The 18,032-nt window shown below is 35.3% G+C and overlaps 1 protein-coding gene across 1 annotated transcript; it reads left to right on the top strand.

Moving 5' to 3' along the window:
• The first annotated feature begins 13,065 nt into the window (after positions 1 to 13,065).
• On the top strand, positions 13,066 to 15,095 carry LOC136346546 (chymotrypsinogen A-like). The gene is made up of 6 exons (XM_066295783.1): positions 13,066 to 13,188; positions 13,449 to 13,624; positions 13,689 to 13,951; positions 14,009 to 14,227; positions 14,275 to 14,488; positions 14,548 to 15,095. Exons 1-6 carry the CDS (start codon positions 13,152 to 13,154, stop codon positions 14,755 to 14,757), a joined length of 1,119 nt encoding a protein of 372 aa, XP_066151880.1. The 5' UTR covers positions 13,066 to 13,151; the 3' UTR covers positions 14,758 to 15,095.
• The last annotated feature ends 2,937 nt before the right edge of the window (positions 15,096 to 18,032 follow it).

The following is an 18,032-nucleotide window of genomic DNA, read 5'->3' as shown; positions in this document are numbered from 1 at the left end:
CTTATACACCGATATATTTATTAATCTCATATTTAGATGCATCAGACCTGGGCGCATCTCGATTTAAACCTCACATTCGGGTAATAATAATGTACTTCACGCCATTGGCGTACAATGTGCCGTTATAACATTTTTGAAACCACTTGCGTTTCTTTTCAATTTACATTTCTGAAATTTTGCGTATCTTTTTCGATTTTTCTGAAACGTAAGTGATCATGAAAAAAACTCGTCTTCCATTTTTTTTTCGAGCCATTGAATCTTTGTTAATATGAATCGTGGTTATTGGCTGTTATCGTATTTATTTTATCCCCTTCCTCCTCCTTTCAGCGTTTAACAAATTTTTGTTTTGTTTTATTTAGAAGCGACACTAAATGGGACAAACACTACTATGTTTTGATGTTCATTTATTTTTTTAAACGTTGCTTCCGTCAGCGCTAACGCAAAATGGCCGATTTATAAAAATTTAAACGCAGATCAAGGGACTCCTAAAATTAGAGGTCTTTTAACGCTACAGTCAACGATTGATTGCGAATGAAAACTTATTGATTAGGTTTGAGAAAAACGAGTGTAAATTTAGTATAAAGTGCAATAACATAAACAATTAAATACTACGAGAACAATGAAAACACTTGTTAGTTGATAGGAAAATTGGAATTTTGGATTGGAAATTAGTTGTCGATTTTTTGGTCACAAAGAGTCATTGGTTATTTTTTTTAACCTGAAGTTGACAACGGGACGGGGATCAACTTAGGGCCGCAAGGTATTAATTTAATGATGTAAAGCAGATGGTTCATTGTACCTTAGACTATTCAATACCATAGGAGCCATAAGTGCTTTTTGTGGCAATCCCTTCGTGAGTTTGGATTCAACAATTCCCAATTATCGTCTACTACAATTCAAACTAATTGTTAGGTGGGATAATGTTTGAAAATTCCATGCCCGCATCGCCCTATAGAATAGACCTCGCGCAAAGCGTTGCATGAACCACAAAAAATTACTTTATTTTCATTCATAAAATCTTTTATTAAAAGTTTTGTTAAAAAAAAATTATGTCTGAAACAATGTGTTCAGCTTTAAGGCCGTTAGTGCAGATTAATATTCCCTTCCATTTAGTATTGTGAACAATTTTGAAAAATTTTCCAATTAAATTTAAATAGTAATTGAATCAACTTCATCTTAGCAACCTCATTAAAAGTAAATTACGTCATTAAAAATAATGATAATATTAAACAAAAACCCCCATACAAACGTTATATCCATAAAAGTTGGATCGGAGCTCGTGATTCGCAATGGCAAGGGCCTATTTGATCCAGCTGCCACTCTTTGCTATGCACGGATGTGGAATTTCAAATGATTCGACTGCTGGCGGCAATTAGGGCCGCACAAATCTCATCACGAAAGAAGCGCCTATGGCGTCTAGTGTAAGAATTTTTCGTATTCATATCAACTGCTTCTGAAATGAGTTCTCTGATTATTTCAAACCCAATCAACCTTTGTGTATAGGGAATTCAAGGGCGACGTATCGCGAAAAAAATATTTTTCTTTTCAAGAAAAATTAATGGAGCTGCTGGGATAATTAAGATCAATTATTCATAAAAAGCAGCATTTGTTAGTGCTTAGCAACTTTTTAGGTATCCGCGATAGGCCTCCTATTCAGGCATAGGTAACCAAGTGTTATTCACGCTTAGTGAACAATGTTCAATAAGCATGGATAGCACAGAGGTTTCTACCAAGTAAAATACACAATTTTATTATTTTACGGACTATATCTAAACTTTTTCTGATGCTGAGATCGAAAATTCCTGCTGTTTAAAATCGGGAAGAAGCAAGAATTGCATTGATCGATAAATGAAACACTAATGCTATCATGGAGCTATTAACGGGTTGTGTGAGAACGATTTAAATTCAATATGAATATCATTATTAACAGCAAATATCTGGGATTGACAATGGTATCTCCGTTGTCTCTCATACTTGGTAATTTTCTCGTGGAAAATTTTAAATTTAAATATATTTATAGCTATAATTTTGCACCTTTAATTTGATTAAGATTTATTGATAATGTTTTTTCTATATTCGAGCATGATGGTAATCATTTCGACAACTTTATCGATAATTTAAATCCAAAAGAACCTGCATACAAACAACCTGTGATGTAAAATGAATAATATAAAAAACCCCTTTCTTAAGACGCATGTCTTTTGAAATTTGGAGAAATGGCGCAAAAACCAAATAGACGAAACGAAAAAAAAAAAAATTAGAAACGTCTTTGTATCACATACAGTAGATATATTATTAAAAAACAAACAACTTATTAAATAAAATTAATATTAGAGCAGCTGTTAACCACGAAAACGCTATGTGGAAAACTTACAAAGACAAGACCATAGAACGAATACGAACCCTCATAAAATCCTCTGCGAATGTGAGCAATTTTATATTGGCCAAACTTCTAGAGCTTTAAAATGGAAAATTAAAAAACACTAAAATTATATTAAAAATGAAGAAATTCGTAGATAAAATATAAGCTAGCATGACTTTAAGCAGAAATAAATTAACCTATGCTTACATCCTTACCCAGGAAACCTCATAAAAGAAGTGTATAATCAAAGATGATGCATATTCGTTACTGCACAAAAACCGCTTTATGGCCTCTTGTTCGGTAAGCGTAGACTATAGCCGGTTAGTCATGCTTGAAAAACGGGTCATCCTCGAACACATTAAAATTTTAAACAAAATGCTTTAAATTAGATACAACGGTCAAACGCCAGTAACTTATTTAGAATCGAGCTTTTAAGCTAACCACATGACGCACGTTTAAGGCTATAATTCCCCAGTGAGTCAAACGAGGAATTCTTAAAATATTTTAAATAGTCCACACACTGACATCTTATAAAGTTTATTTTCGCTAATTTTCGTATTTATAACAATGTCTTCCTAAGTGCTAAAGACCATGACACAACAAGAGTTTTCGTTCGAACCCTTAGTAAATTAGGAATGTTACTCTCAATTAGTTTTAACTGAGAATAGTGTGCAATTCCAACGCTCCAACAACCTCTATTTGTGTGTGTGAGGCCTAATTCCAAAAACAAATGTTACTTTAATGCCAAATTGGATTAAATCGAAGATTAAACACATACACCTGATTGGCAGTTGTGACAAAGAAAACATTTATGGAAGCTGTAAAAAGGGCCGTGCATATCTCATTTTCTCTTTTCAAGCTTAATCCTGAAAACCTGTTATCTAGATTACTATTAGATTGACTGAAAAATCTTCGTTTCCTGCATCGCCCTACTGAAGTTCTCTTAATTATCGTACAGGAGGGTTTTAAATGTGAAGAAAGAAAGGTTCTCTTCGTAGGTTTGGCTTAACAACTCGGACTCGGTAGATTAAAAATCGACATGCAAGCCAGACTCTCCTGTTCTCGACGAGTTCTACAGCTGAATTTTGATCACGCATATAACTGATAATTGACTCACAGAGGACCCAAAATAATTTGGCTTAACATCAGTTCCAACTCTGCTCAGAATTACTAATTTTATTTTCCGACTTAATACTACCCTTTTCAAGTAGCTTAATAACTAATTGGCATGTTTAATTTAATGGTCGAAAAGATCAGACTGCTCGGAATCGGTAACGGTCCGTAGGTTTAGGGAAAATTATCTGTCATTGTTAAGTTGCCTCGTGAATTATGTAAATCAATTACAAATTGCATTTGTCGCTTTTGACCTGGGGTCAAATTTCAGCCACGTTGAATAAAATACCGTTGCGGGCTACAATGCCAAACAAAACGTACCCGAAAATTACCCTACAATAAATCCGAGCCCCAAAGTTTTGAAATTAAAACTGCAAATTTAATGCCGGAAGTTTTAACCGTATTTAAACTGTTTAGGCCAGTCTCGTGTAGGCAAACGGTTTTCATTTGCCTGCCATTAAGGTTACGATAAAAAGTGCTTTATAAAATGCGTCCCTTTTTTCAGCAAATACCATTATGTATTATATCTCTTTTACATAAATAAACTCGAAAATAAGACCGGAAACCTTCAAGTCAATAATGTATATGCACTGAAGCCGTAAGCCACCTGAGGGAAGTTCATTTCGATCACAAGAGTAAGCGAAACAACAAACCTTTAAAAACGAGTAAAACACGTAACATATCAATAAATATTTATACACAACATTAACGTCCAAAATGAAGGACAACAGAAAAAATGAAACGGAGCTGTTTATTTGTTTCCGAGTGGATCAGTTGCTCTCTCGCCCCTTGGCATATCTAAATGCAAATTCCTAAACTGTATTATACTACAATTTCCATATTTTACCGTTGGCTTTAAACTTCGGTTTTACTGCCTACAGTACAACCAACTTCCTGAAAAAATAAACTTTATTATTGCACTCGAAGAGGTTGCCCTAAGGCTGGGAATTTAATTTTAGGGTCTGTTAACACGATCAAAAAATTGATTGGCTATTAATGCGTAAAATTCCGTCGTGTTGCTAAATTGTTGCAATCTACATATAGGTGGAGGCTTTTTCCTAGTTAAACTGCAAAAATCGCATGTTAACATGAAATTCGCCCGGACTAATGCGCCTTTGGAACAATCCACAGTCTGCAAATGCCCGGACTAAGGACACGTTAGTAGCGTGCATTGTCAAAATCTTTAGTTTCTATGACATGTGAGGTATCATATACTGCGTGCACTGGCTCCGAAAATCCGGTCTCTAATAATTGTAATATTTCAGTGAAATTTAACAATACAACTCGTTACTTTAAGCGAAGTGTTCAACGACACTCATCTGGTCTTTACAAGATACATTTGAAATTCTAGAGAGCGGAAGTGTTAGAACTGGCATATTGAGCTGAATTTAAAGGAGAATTTTAAAATTGTACGAAGCCTCCAATATGCAAGCCAAGTGTAACATATTTCATACATCCCAAGTTCTCGCTTCATATTAAACTATTTTTGCAAAATATGACTGTCCTAGATAACGTATTTGGGTGATTTCGTTGCAATGTGGTCTCTGTCGTTTCCACAAAATTACTACTTCGCTGACAAGGGTGGTTGTTTTAATAAATAGAAAATATTAAATCACTACCCCTACTTTCCCAGCATTGTTGCTCGTTCTTAATTATTAAAATTATAAACACAATGGTTTATTTGAGACGCAGTAAGCACCTGTTGATTTATCTACATATCTATATTCACTTCCTGGAAAATGCACGTTCGGTAAACTAACGCAAATCCCTGATTTGTTCTGGCATTGTTCCTGAATTCCATCCATGCATTTGCGTTTAGTAATGCAACTGTACGGTAATGATTTCAAAGAGTGAATTCCATAATTATATCTTCGTGTTTAGTCAGGTATTACTGCATATCCCAATCGTCGGTGGTCGATATTCTCCTTGCACCCATAAATTCTACAAAATATATTTCCATTTACGCAATTCGCAAGGTTACAGGGACCTCATTAAATATTGACCGATTAAAAGTTTTAGTATTTGTTCTTCACAGCGGCAACAGCGCTGGAGTTGAGAGAAATTGTTAGCGCCGTTGCCAAGTTGACACATTTTCGCGATATTGCCGTATTCGAAGTGACAAACTGCGATTAAAAGACTGATCGCTTTATTTAGTTTTGTAAATGTATTAATTGTTATCACATGGAAAATTATCTAATTTGAAATTGGGTCTCTATTGGGAATGTGAAACTCCAAATTTGGTCGCGCTAGGTGAGATACAGTAAAAATCATCGCGTTGAACCGCAATTGAGCATATACGCAAATATGCAGTGAGTAATTTAACAATTGAATGTACGTTTAAATAAGAATGTTCTATTGTACATTATTTTAATTGCGATATTTCATGAAGTCGACTTTTATGAAATGCAACGGAAACTATTCGGGATTCTTAATTTTGAATATTCTTTTACCGACCTTTTTGCCGGCCATTTTAGGAAAACTTTGGGCTCAAATGGGTATAAACGAGTACCACTCGACCGGACAAAAAAACAAAAAATAACACATTTTTTTTGGTCAACCGCGACAGCATAGTGTTGAGGGATTTCAGTGCCAATTTTGGTTAATTTTATTAACAAGTCCCAGAATAACAAAGTATATATCTTCAGATAAAACTCGCATTATCTGGTGGTGACATTATCAGGATTATTAGCGCAGCCTCCAAAATCCAACACAATTAGCTTCTCCTCTCTGGTAATACCAGGCCTATAAAACTACAGTTATTCAAGCAGCAAAGTAATAGTCTCGGCCAGACTGTACAATTAATTACTGAAAAACAAGAAACCCGACCGGGTGCAGCATGAATAATATGATTCTCATTATACGGCGGCAGGATGGTATGGCTTCCTGCTTCCGCAAACAATACTTTAATTACTGCGGTATTTTATCCGGCTGTTCACGCGGCCCTACAAAACTTTCCGAAATATAACTCCCAGGAATTAATGGATTTTCGTATTTTAATGTGTGTCTATTCCATGGAAGATACACTCCGAAATGCCGATTTCAGGCGGAAAGGTATTTCCCATATAAGCACGAGGGTATTACACTTTCCAAACAAATTTTCTGTCTAATAGTATTTAGGAGTCTGAAGTATCATTCAGGAAATTAAGACGTCTGGATTAAAAAAATAAACATATAAAATATCCAGAGATTCAATAACGTTAGTTCAGCATACCGTGTGGCTCTAAATCTTACACTCTCCTACCTCGTTTAACTTTTTTGAATATATATATTTTTTTAATTCAGAAGCAACATTAAATAGGGCAAAAATATCTTCTTTTCACGTTTGTTTGTTTTTCTAAATGTTACTTTTTGGAAAAGTGTTGACTTGTGAAAATTAAAATATCGGCCAAGTGATATCTCAAATTAAAGGTCTTTCAAAACTACATTCAACGGTGTATCGCGATTCAAAATCTATCGATTCGTTTTTGGAAAGAACAACTATAAATCCGGTAACAACTGCAATATAAACCCAATTAAATAGTACGTGAACAATGATAAAACTTGTTTGTTGATTTGAAATTGGTTTGTTTTCAATTTTGTTCTCACAGTCTTTGATTATTTTTATTTATATTTTTATTCTTTTTTTCTTAGCCAAAGACTCTTTGTGAGCACTAAATCGAAATCAATCCAATTTCCTATCAACAAACACGTTTCTTCATCACCTACGCACTACAGTGAAAGCTCTCATAAGAGGACACCGTCGGAACTGTCAAAACATATCGAGCTAATAGAAGTGTCCGCTTATGAGAATTTGCAAACAAAAACAAAACCTACTTCATCTAAACACACTTACTGAAGCATAATATAGTTATGACTTTATATTCCAAAACTTGAGTAATTAAATATAAACAAATCCATGTACAAATTTAATTATGCTACACTGAAATAATCTAATAACGTACTATGATGAGTTTTCGTTTAACACTGCTATCTTGGAAATGTAATTCTAAATGAGACAACATCTTCATTGCTACTGCGCCTCCTTCATTTCTTGCAAATTCTTGTAACTGTTTGACCAAACAGATAACTTGTCGATGACTTTATGGAATTGTTTGATCACTGATATCCGGTTCTGCATTCTGGTCATTCGAGATGTGCACAGTTTTTCCTAATGTTACGGAATCGACAGTAGAAGCTTCATCATCATGTTCTAATATTAAGTCGGTGTCAATATCAAAAAAGTCTTCTAAATTATTACTGCTAATCTCCATAGCTTCACTGTTTCGCTGCATTTCAGATAAAATGAGGAAAGGTATATCATCTTCTATTGAATCATTTCCGTTTTCTATTTTCACATTTTCTCGTGTTATTCCAGCTTTACGAAAGCAATTTTTAATTGTCTCGTCTGTTACTCTTCCGTTAAACAGTTTTTAAAAATTAAATAACGTTCATTTTAGTAAGTCATTGAATACTTTCAACAGATTCAATTTTCGGTAATAATTTGTTAACCATCATTGATCTATGAAAAGCTTTAAATTTTTTGAAAATGCTCCAATCTAGAGATTGAACTACTGACGTGCAATTCGGTGCTAGAAAAACTAGTTGAATGTCTTTAGGATAAGAACACGCATTGTCTAAAAATAGCAAAATATTTCTCTTTCCTGTTCCCACTCGTGTATAAAATACCCTTAACCATTTTTGAATTATAGCAGATGTTATTCAAGCTTTTCGATTACTTTTCCACAAAACAGGCGAATTATTCACATTAATATTCTTCAATGCTCCTGGATTTCTTGATTTACCGATTACCAACAATCTTTCGTTCTCTCCATCCATATTAAAATTATGCAGAACAGTAAGTCTTTCTTCAGACAATTTTCCACTGATGCACTTTTCTCGTTTAAACGTTAAAGTGTTGTCTAGTAAAGCACGAAAAATAGGTCGTTTGGTCTGCGTTAAAGGTACACTGCACCGCAAAATTAACGTTTCATTTTTAATATTGAAAAATCTTCCTTCGAAAATATTTATAATCCGCACTAGTAGTTTGAAATTATTTCTTTATGGCACTCAAAACTTTTTCCTAATTTTTTACATATTTATCTATACAACCACAACAGTTCTTTGCAAATTACTCAAAATTGCTCTTTTGGCAATTTTGGCTTGACGATTTTACACGTCATTGAAATTCGATTGGATTCAGTTTTTAATGCATTTTGTGAATATAAAATTTCGGCCCTCAAAAAACGGCTCGAAACATCTGTGAAAGGAGAAATCTTTCGGTGGAAGAATGTGTAACTGCTCTGGCATTTACCGAAATAGATTTGCTACAAGTTCAAATCGCACTGTGAATGGGAGTAGCACAATCTGCGATCTCCAAAGCACTCGCACGGTCTCGGGAGAGTGGTTCGAATCAAAGAGGACCTGGACACGGACGACAAAGGTTAACAACCAATAACCAAGAACGATTTTTACAGAAGAAGAAGGTTAACAGAAAGGAACGTTACTCCCTATAGGACTGCAAGCGGTCTCCTATTAACTGCAGAACGTAGCAGGCAGCACCTTTAATTTACTCGGGAGTACCAAGATTGGGGAGATCGTCAGTGGGGCAACGTACTCTTTACGAATGAGTCTCGATTTTGTCTTTTTAATGATGATCGTTGTAAAAGAGTGTATCGACGTCCTGGAGAGCGATACGCCCACTATAAAATTGTCGGAATTGTGGAGCTATGGAGGTGGATCTGTTACGACATGGAGAGGCATTAATTCGGAAATTTGCACGGATCTAGTTGTGCTTCAGAACGGTGCTCTCACAGCCTACTAATACATAACAGACACTCTAGAACCCCATGTAATGCCACATACCCCCAGTTATCGATGAGGAATTTTTATTGATGAACGATAATGCACGTCCACACTTGGCACAAGTAGTACAAAATTAGCTCGAAGATGCGAAAATTCGAACGATGCCTTAGCCAGCAAGAAGCCCTGATTTGAACCCCATTGAACATTTGTGGGACTACAAGTTAGAACCTTACGGGTTCCTCCCTAGGGACTTAAATGAGCTATCATTGAAGATCGCGGAAACGTGAGATCACATTAATCAAGATGACGTTAAAAACTCAATTTCGAGCATGCCAAGGAGGTATGAAGGAATAATCAGAGCAAGAAGGGGCAATACACGCTATTTAATTTTCATTTGTTTGCCCAAATTAAGGAAAAAAATTATGTAATTTTTTGGTACACCATGTAATTATTTAGCTATATCCCTTATTGATTCCGTAAAGTTAGAGCCATTCAAAATCATGGTCACACTACGTTAGTAAGCGTAAAGCATTTATTCTAAAATTAAAAAAAAAAAAACAAACAAAAATGCGTAAACTTTTAGAATATGCGTTAATTTTGGGGCGCAATGCATTTCTTGATAAATAATCATTCATCAACGACTTAACCTTATTTAAAAAACTTTCCTCGTCTCCTGATCTAACCCTTCCAGCTTCTCTAGAATGGCTTTGAGAGTTATATTATGCCTGTTGCGGAATTTTTCTAGATACCCAGATGAAGCATTAAAATTTTCGTACTCCAAAGTTTGTGCGATATTGTGTTTGCTTTAGCTCAACTAAGGACCATAAAAAATGAATTAAAAAAATAATTACACTCCTGTCTCGTACATTTGCTTGATAAACGAATTCCTTTGTTTCTTGCTTTCACGAATCAATTATAATCAAATTTGTCGATATTTAAGCCCACTGGGTCCATAAAATTTCGTTTCACTTGCATATTGCCATTAGAATGCCACTTGTACAATATTTCGTTTGTGCTCTTAATAATTCCAGCAGCGTGTGCCTTACCCATATTGAAACATTTTGACAAATTTCTTACACTAAGCTTCTCCTTGTTGTATGCCTCCACTATGTCATTGTTCTCTTTAAGAGTAAATTTGCAACGTTTTCCGGCTATTTTTCCCGAAACGACGTTCAAACAACTACTAATTTTGAACACTGAATAAATCTCCAAAAAATTCAAGTAACAAAAATTCTGTAACGAAAAACAACATATTTGTAGCCGGGGAACTCCCCGACAACCTACCTTGCTAATGCGGTGTTGCCCCGATCTAAAAGATTTTAATTAATTTTATGACGTCCGTTCAAGAGAGAGATTGAATGCGTTTTGTATAGAATTATCGTGTCCGCGTCCGCCCAAGGGAGTGTCCGGTCAAGAGAGGGCCATTTCTATGAGATTCTGTATAACCAATTTCTTGACTGTGAATAAGTGTGCGCCAGTTATATGATAAATATTGCTGTCTGAACTCAATTCAGACTTTTGGGAAAATTCCTAAGTTCCTTAACAACAATGGCTGAAAGGTGTATCATAAAATCGAGTAGAGTTCTCGACTAGATGCAAGGACCCGGGCTGTATGGTTTATTGCCCACACTTAGGGAACCCACAATCTTCCCAAATACTCGACTCCAATGGGTGATGAGTGAAAGCCAACATCTGGTGGTTGCAACCAATTAAAATAAAAGACCAGATGTCAGCAACTAAGGGTCTACAAGGTAAGGACCATGAAGATATAAAACTTGGGTTATCTGGACAGTTCCCAAAAACCAACCAAACTAAGCAGTTCAAAAAGATGACCCACTATACACACTTGCATACATTAAAATTCACCACAACTTGTAAAAACAAACATTTTGATACTGCAACCCCCAGAAGTGAGGTACTCACAAAATGGTGGTCACACTTGCACCGATTACATAACTAAATTAGTGTAAGACTTCAGTTGTAAATAAATCGATTAAAGGTTACTTCACAAGTCAGTTAACTTCAGTTCCTATCGGTCTGACAAAAACCGAAAGTTCGAATACTTCACAACCCCAGGAACCAGCCGCGGAAGCAGAACCCACTGATTGGCATCAATGTCCCATAGATTTACATAATCTATTGTGACAATTACTATATTTATGAAAGATGAGAAAGGGTTTAACTGTGTAGTGTTTACTGTAGTCTAGAACATACAATTACATAAATATTACTCTTTATTGCGACATAATATAGGAAATCATAGATTCTAGCACCCTCATGCATAATAAGCATATGTTTTATATATGAAATTGGTTAAAACGAAGAAAGAAGAGAATTCCGATTTTAAACTTAGTTTAGTGTTGATGTCCAAAATAAGCGTAAATTTTAATAATAAATTTGTATTTGTTTTTTTTTTTAATAATTTTGTTCGAACCACAAACTTGACTCGCCCAACAGAGGTGTCTGTTTGTTGGAAGTGTCCGTTAAAAAAGATTTCACTGTACTTAATTGAGTTTATGTTGCATTCTTTACAAAAGTTATACCTGTTTTCCCCAAAAACTATTCGACAAAACTTGAATCGCAATACACCATTGAGTGCAATTTTAAAATACCATTAATTTGAGGTATCACCTGACCATATGTGTAATTTAAATAATCGGCGACTTTGTGCTACTGATGCAATAATCGATATTAAAAAAAAAACGTCAAAAGAAAGTATTTTTTCTCCTATGCAACACTGCATTTTAATTAAATTAAAAAAAAACAATTATTTATTAAAAAGTGTTCGAGAGGAGGAGGGAGGAGAGGAGGGGGGATGGGTGATGGTGGTGGGGAGGGGTAAATTAGAGCCGCACGGTCCCTTGACGTTAGGATGGATTACCAGCTACAAGCGTTACTAAACTTATAGAATCCAATACCCTGCTATGGTATATTCCAGTGAATAGTCTTCGTGATAAAAAAATTAATTTTTCTCTCGATTGCACCTAAGATTTTCTCGAATAGAATTACGAAGGAAATTTAATAAGATTGACTTTTCGATGGTACGATTATGTGATGACAGCAAGTCTATTCTAAATGTTATTAGGTTTCTGTATGGGGAGGTGAAAATTCAATTTAGCCAGGAAAATCTCGCAGATTTCACGTCATAATGTCAGGTAGGTACAGGGAATCCAATTAGATCGCAGAATTGTTGGGACCTTGTGTGAATGGAGGCGTTAAAGCAGTTTCTATAGGGTAAGTAAGTCACTAATGTGTTATTTAAGCGTCCATGGATCTGAATGGGTTTTATAACAATGAGAGAATTAATGCTTTTTTTAAAGGTCAGCCACGGAAACGTAACTAGTAATTGTAATATATTTGACCTTGGCCTAAAATACATTGAATCATCTGTATCATCAGTCTTTATATATCTTCCGGTGTAAACATGTTTGTAACGCCGGTTATTAAATGGTACCTTAACAGGTATTGAAGTTACGCTTTTGCATTAGATTGGGTGTATCCAAAACCTTACATATCAAACTACAAAGAGAATGAAATTTTGTCTTCAAGTTGAGTAAAACCTAAACGAGTTTACTGTTCCTCTTCCCCCTCCACTCTTTTTCATAAAAGTTTTTAATTGTGTTACACTAATTATTTAATTTTTTTGGTCACCATGTATAGATCTAAATCACATCGTTTAAAGATAATTTTCAAATAATAATCTTGTGTAAAATATAATAGCATAATGTAATTGAATGTAAATATTTGTGATGTGTAGTTTGGGATTTTTCACCATGATCCAAGGATAATAATTATCTGTGTCCGAATGATATATATGTAACTTGTCACTATAAAATTCTTCATTTTTACATATTTTTTCATTGGTGTGTGGTGCTATTGTGTCCATTATTGAGTCATGGGGGTTTTCCTATTTATTAATGCTTTTCTTATAGGTAGGCGAGAACAGATTTTGTCGAAATATTGTGATTGGATAAAGGGAAACTCTTAAACGTTAATCATATTTCAATAAGAAATTGTTGCAAATTTTCACGAATATTCCGATTTTATTTAAATTTCTTTCCTCCTCGCAATTTTGTACCTTTTTAATAATTTCTCAATTGAAGCATCAATTTCCAAGAATTCACACACGATATTTTAGTTCATATAAACATATTCCCAAACAAATAGAAATATTACTCTTCTTGACGTCCAGGTCTGGTGCAATCTCAAACCCTCCAGACCTTCTGCACCCTCCCTTCTCTCTGCAACGATGGCAGCATAATAGATCCTCGCATCTTAACTAATGGAGCCCCTGGATCAAACCCTCCTAGAGCAAATCTTCCTGGATCAAATTTTCCCGGTTTAAACTCCGTTGGAGCAATCTCTGGAGTGAGTAATTCCCTCGTATTAACCCATGTGCCCTCTACACTCCTTGCAAACCGAAACTCTCTAGGCGAACATTGGAACTAACATAATAACCCCCCCTGGATCTACCACTAATTGTCCTGCAGGATATATCTCTTGCTCCAACATAACCTGTGGCACCCCTTCTGCACAGCCAGGTTCGCAAGATGGATTTGCCACCCCTAATGCATTCCCATGGCAGGTTTTCATTAGGAATAATCTCAATTTAGCTGTAAACAATGGGTATGCTGGGGGTGGTGTTTTGTTGGACCCATATACGGTTTTAACTGCTGCTCACAAAGTTACCAATTTGTAAGTTGTAATATTTGTAAGTCGCTACTATCCAGATCTAATTATAATCATCTATAGGACAAGTATCAGTGTATTAGTAGGAGTTTACAATATAGGCAATTTATCGGCTGCGCAGGCAGCTCAAGTGTCTCAAGTCTGGATCCATACCAACTACAACCAGACTTATTTAAAAAACGATGTTGCCATTTTGAGATTAGCTACTACAATTTTGATTAACACGAATGCAATGCCCATATGTTTGCCTTTATCTGGATCAAATTATGCTGGGTCATCAGGGTACGTTTTCACGTTCGTTTTTTCCATGAAAACAACATTAATTTTAGTACCTCATGTGTGGTCTCCGGATGGGGACAGACAAGCTTTACAGTGGCAGATGCTCCTACTCAAGTTCTTAGACAAGTCCACGTTCCGATTGTGACCAATAGTCAATGCGTTGCATCTTATAACGCAATTTTAGGCACAGCGAACACAGCTGCTTATCTGGACCTTCCTAATGAGATATGTGCTGGAGGACAAGCACAATTAGATACATGTACTGTAAGTTAAGAAGTGTCGTGTATTAACTAATTTTCTTCAAAATTTATTTTTCTTTCTAGCAAGATGGAGGTTCGCCCTTGGTCTGTCCAAGCTCAAATGGGCCATTTAGTTTAGTAGGGTTAGTCTTATGGGGTAAAAATTGTGGACAGCCAGGGAGGTATGGGGTCTATTTGAATGTTCCTTCTTACGTAAATTGGATTCAGTGTACTCAACAATGTATACAGGGTAATTTTAATTGTCTCGCTTGTCCTGCTACGCAGTTTTTATGATGAAAAATCTATGTAAAATATTTTGTGGTTTTTCATCATTTTTGCATTGTGTGGTTACATGTTTTTTTATTGATTAGAATATTTATTTTTTGCAAAAAATAGTTTAATTTTAGAATTTTAAGTGCTCATGCAAAAGTAGCTGCAGTAAATACGAAGTGGGTAATAAAATTGCAAAATAGAAATTTACAATCACTTCACTGGTTGTACTTGATTGTGACATAGGGGTAGAAAACGGGAATAAATAGGCCAAGTAAAGGATATGAATAAAGTCAGCCATCATGGTTGGTGTGTAAATGTAAGCCACAGTCAACATATGGAAAGACATTCTATTCTATTAAATGTTACATTTAAATATTTTATATTAGTAAAAATTGAAATTCCAAACATGACATTAGTTTCATTCCGACTGCTCAATCTATATCTTTTCAATCGCACATTCACTCTCACATTTTCACATGTTCCAAACCAATAGGGCCTTTGGGCTTTGATCTATGGCCACATTGGAAAATTGGAATGAAATTTTTAACAATGTTGATTGGTCAAAAAATTTGATGGGATAAAAATATTTTTTATTCGTACTCTCACATGTCTTTACAGAACCAGGGCCTTGGTATTTTTTATTGTTTCACTTGAGGTGAGACCTTCAGGAAATCATTATCCAGGACCGTACGAGACATTTCTTCGGTTTTAAGAGACAATCGGTATTTTAATCTCGCCCACAGTCTGGAAACTGATGTTTCACTCAGTACCATCCTTTTTAATAAGATGGAATGAGACTGACGTTACGTCTCTCAGGGTGTCACTATTAATCTCAGATTGTCGGATTCAATGAACATCATCCGAGTGATGGTGACTGCAGAACTGGTAGATGACATGTGATGAATTAGGGTCGAATCTGTTTTATCAGCATACCGAGAGCAATAAATCAGTTCAAACGAATTGTTAAATAATAACCATAACTATTGTTCGGTACTATGACGAAAAAATAACTCAAATAAAAGCCTGAACTTGGCCTCTAATAGGTATAACCTAGGACTGAAAATAATGACCTCATATTTCTGTTTAATAATGACTCCAATTAATGGATTTATTCGTGCCTTTCAACACATTTTTAACACTGGATATCTAAATTTAGTACACAGTATCCCATACATTTTTACTCATTATTGTAACACAATTCTCTGGTTTATTTATTTTTTAATCGCCCCATGGTGACGATAATTTGAGATACGTACATAGTTAAGATTCCAATTGAATTAATATGAAACAGTTCTTAAACTCTAGAATTAATAAGCTTTTTGGTGCATGTTTCGGATCCGGTCCATTTTCTAACATTCTGCACCCTTCCAATTCCTTGCGAGTGCCTGAGAGATGTAATACATCCTCAAACAACTATGGTGGCAATATTACTTAATTTTATTTTACTCTGTAGGATTAGAAGTAAAATGGATGGATACTTTTATACGAAACGTTGGTCGTGAGTTATTTTTTTTGCTTTGTGCAGGGTGTCCGAGTTTTTTTTAACAAAAATTTAACCACGTATTTTACGTATAAAAATATCGTTAGTTTGCGATATAAACCATATTCGAGAAACGCTTTGTTAAGGAAATACTGGTTGTTGAACTTTTATGTATTTTTTAATTTAGCTTTTATAACTCCCAAAGTTTTTGAGATATTCTACTCAAATCACGCGCATAGATTAATTGCGTAATTAGACGGATGTCCTTCACATCATTCCCTGATAGTGAGGCTCTGGCTAAATGCACAGTATCCACGGGGACGAGTAGGTTTTAGATGACCAACTGCTTGGACTCCTCGATCGCCTGATTTAGCACCTCTCGATTTTTATGTTTGAGGTTTATCAAGAAAAATGTGCCCTCTAGTACTGCAAACTCTCAAGAAGAACTTATATGGCGATTAGGAAATTCTGCTCTTAGAATAACTGCTCCGAATTTAAGAAATATTCGGCAGTCTTTACGGCGACGTCCTAATTTATGTGTAAAACGTAATGGCGAACATTTGGAACAATTTCCGTAATAACGATTATTTGATAATGATGTAAATTATTTTGTTATCACTGTTCAATTTATTCTGTATCTGAAGTTACTGTTGTCCTCTTATCTACCATTAGTTTTTATTCCTCTTCTCTTAAAAATCCGCTTTACTTTTAGATCGTCAATAAATTAATCCTTGGTTCAGTTTACACCGTAGAAGTGTCTCAGACAATGTAATGTTAGTGAAATATTAAACATGTCAGACACCAACCAAACCTACTCGATGAAAAAACTAACATGCACTACTTCGTGATTTTGCAAATAACTGAAAAAAAGGTGACAGAAACTAAAATGGTTAAAACACGTATAAGTTTCTAAACTGAATGGGCAATTTAAGTTTAAAAAATTCAATATTATGCGGTGCATCACAAAAACGTTTTTAGCAATGGAATAGGTCAGCGCCCCAAAACCCAGCACCCTGTAGACTTTAACGATTATATAGTATTATCTAATTATGTAGATTCTAAAAAGCAATTTATTCTCAAAATTTGAGCTAAACGTCTTAAAAGCTTCAGGAGCTATTGATGGGGAATTTAAGTTATTGGTTTTTCGTTGTTGTTGATTTTGTTAGTTGTTAGTTATTTGTACTTTATTTTAATATGCTACTAGTCAAAGGAAGCTTTCTCGATTGAGACTATTGCCACGATTTGCAGTTCGGCGGACCTAGCAATATTCTCTGAAAAGCGACTAGTATAGATATTCCCCAGATGGCCGGGACTTATGGTATCCGGTTCGACCATAGTCCGTAAACGCTCTTGGTGGTGGTGCGCCCCTAGTTGGAATTCCTCGGGTTTAGCACTTAAGGGATAATCGAAGTCATTTTTCCCTCATAATTACGATTACAGAGCAAAGTGCGGAGGTACCGTTCGACTGTGAAAATAAAATGACTCAAAAACGACCCAAAAGCGCGATTGAGAATTTCTGAATTCGCTCGATATTCTCCGAAATTATGGGGTTTTTTAGTGGGTGAAACCCCTACACGGGCTGGTTGCACGGGCACCAGTATCGTCTTTCGGCAAGATTTTTTATCCCCGGGGTCGCGTCCCCACAAAAAAAAAATCCCTCTTTTTTTCTTCTCTTCGTGTTGGAACGGCATCGGTGTCGGATATGTGATCGAAATCATAGTGTGTAACCCGCTCAATTAAGCATTCTCCCTCTTCATACTTAGACCAAAAAAATTCTGTCATTATTTAAAATAAGTGCAATTAAATACAATCCATT

Source organism: Euwallacea fornicatus, chromosome 23, assembly GCF_040115645.1.
Source record: "Euwallacea fornicatus isolate EFF26 chromosome 23, ASM4011564v1, whole genome shotgun sequence".
Lineage (NCBI taxonomy): Eukaryota > Metazoa > Arthropoda > Insecta > Coleoptera > Curculionidae > Euwallacea > Euwallacea fornicatus.
This window is presented reverse-complemented; position numbering and strand designations above follow the sequence as displayed.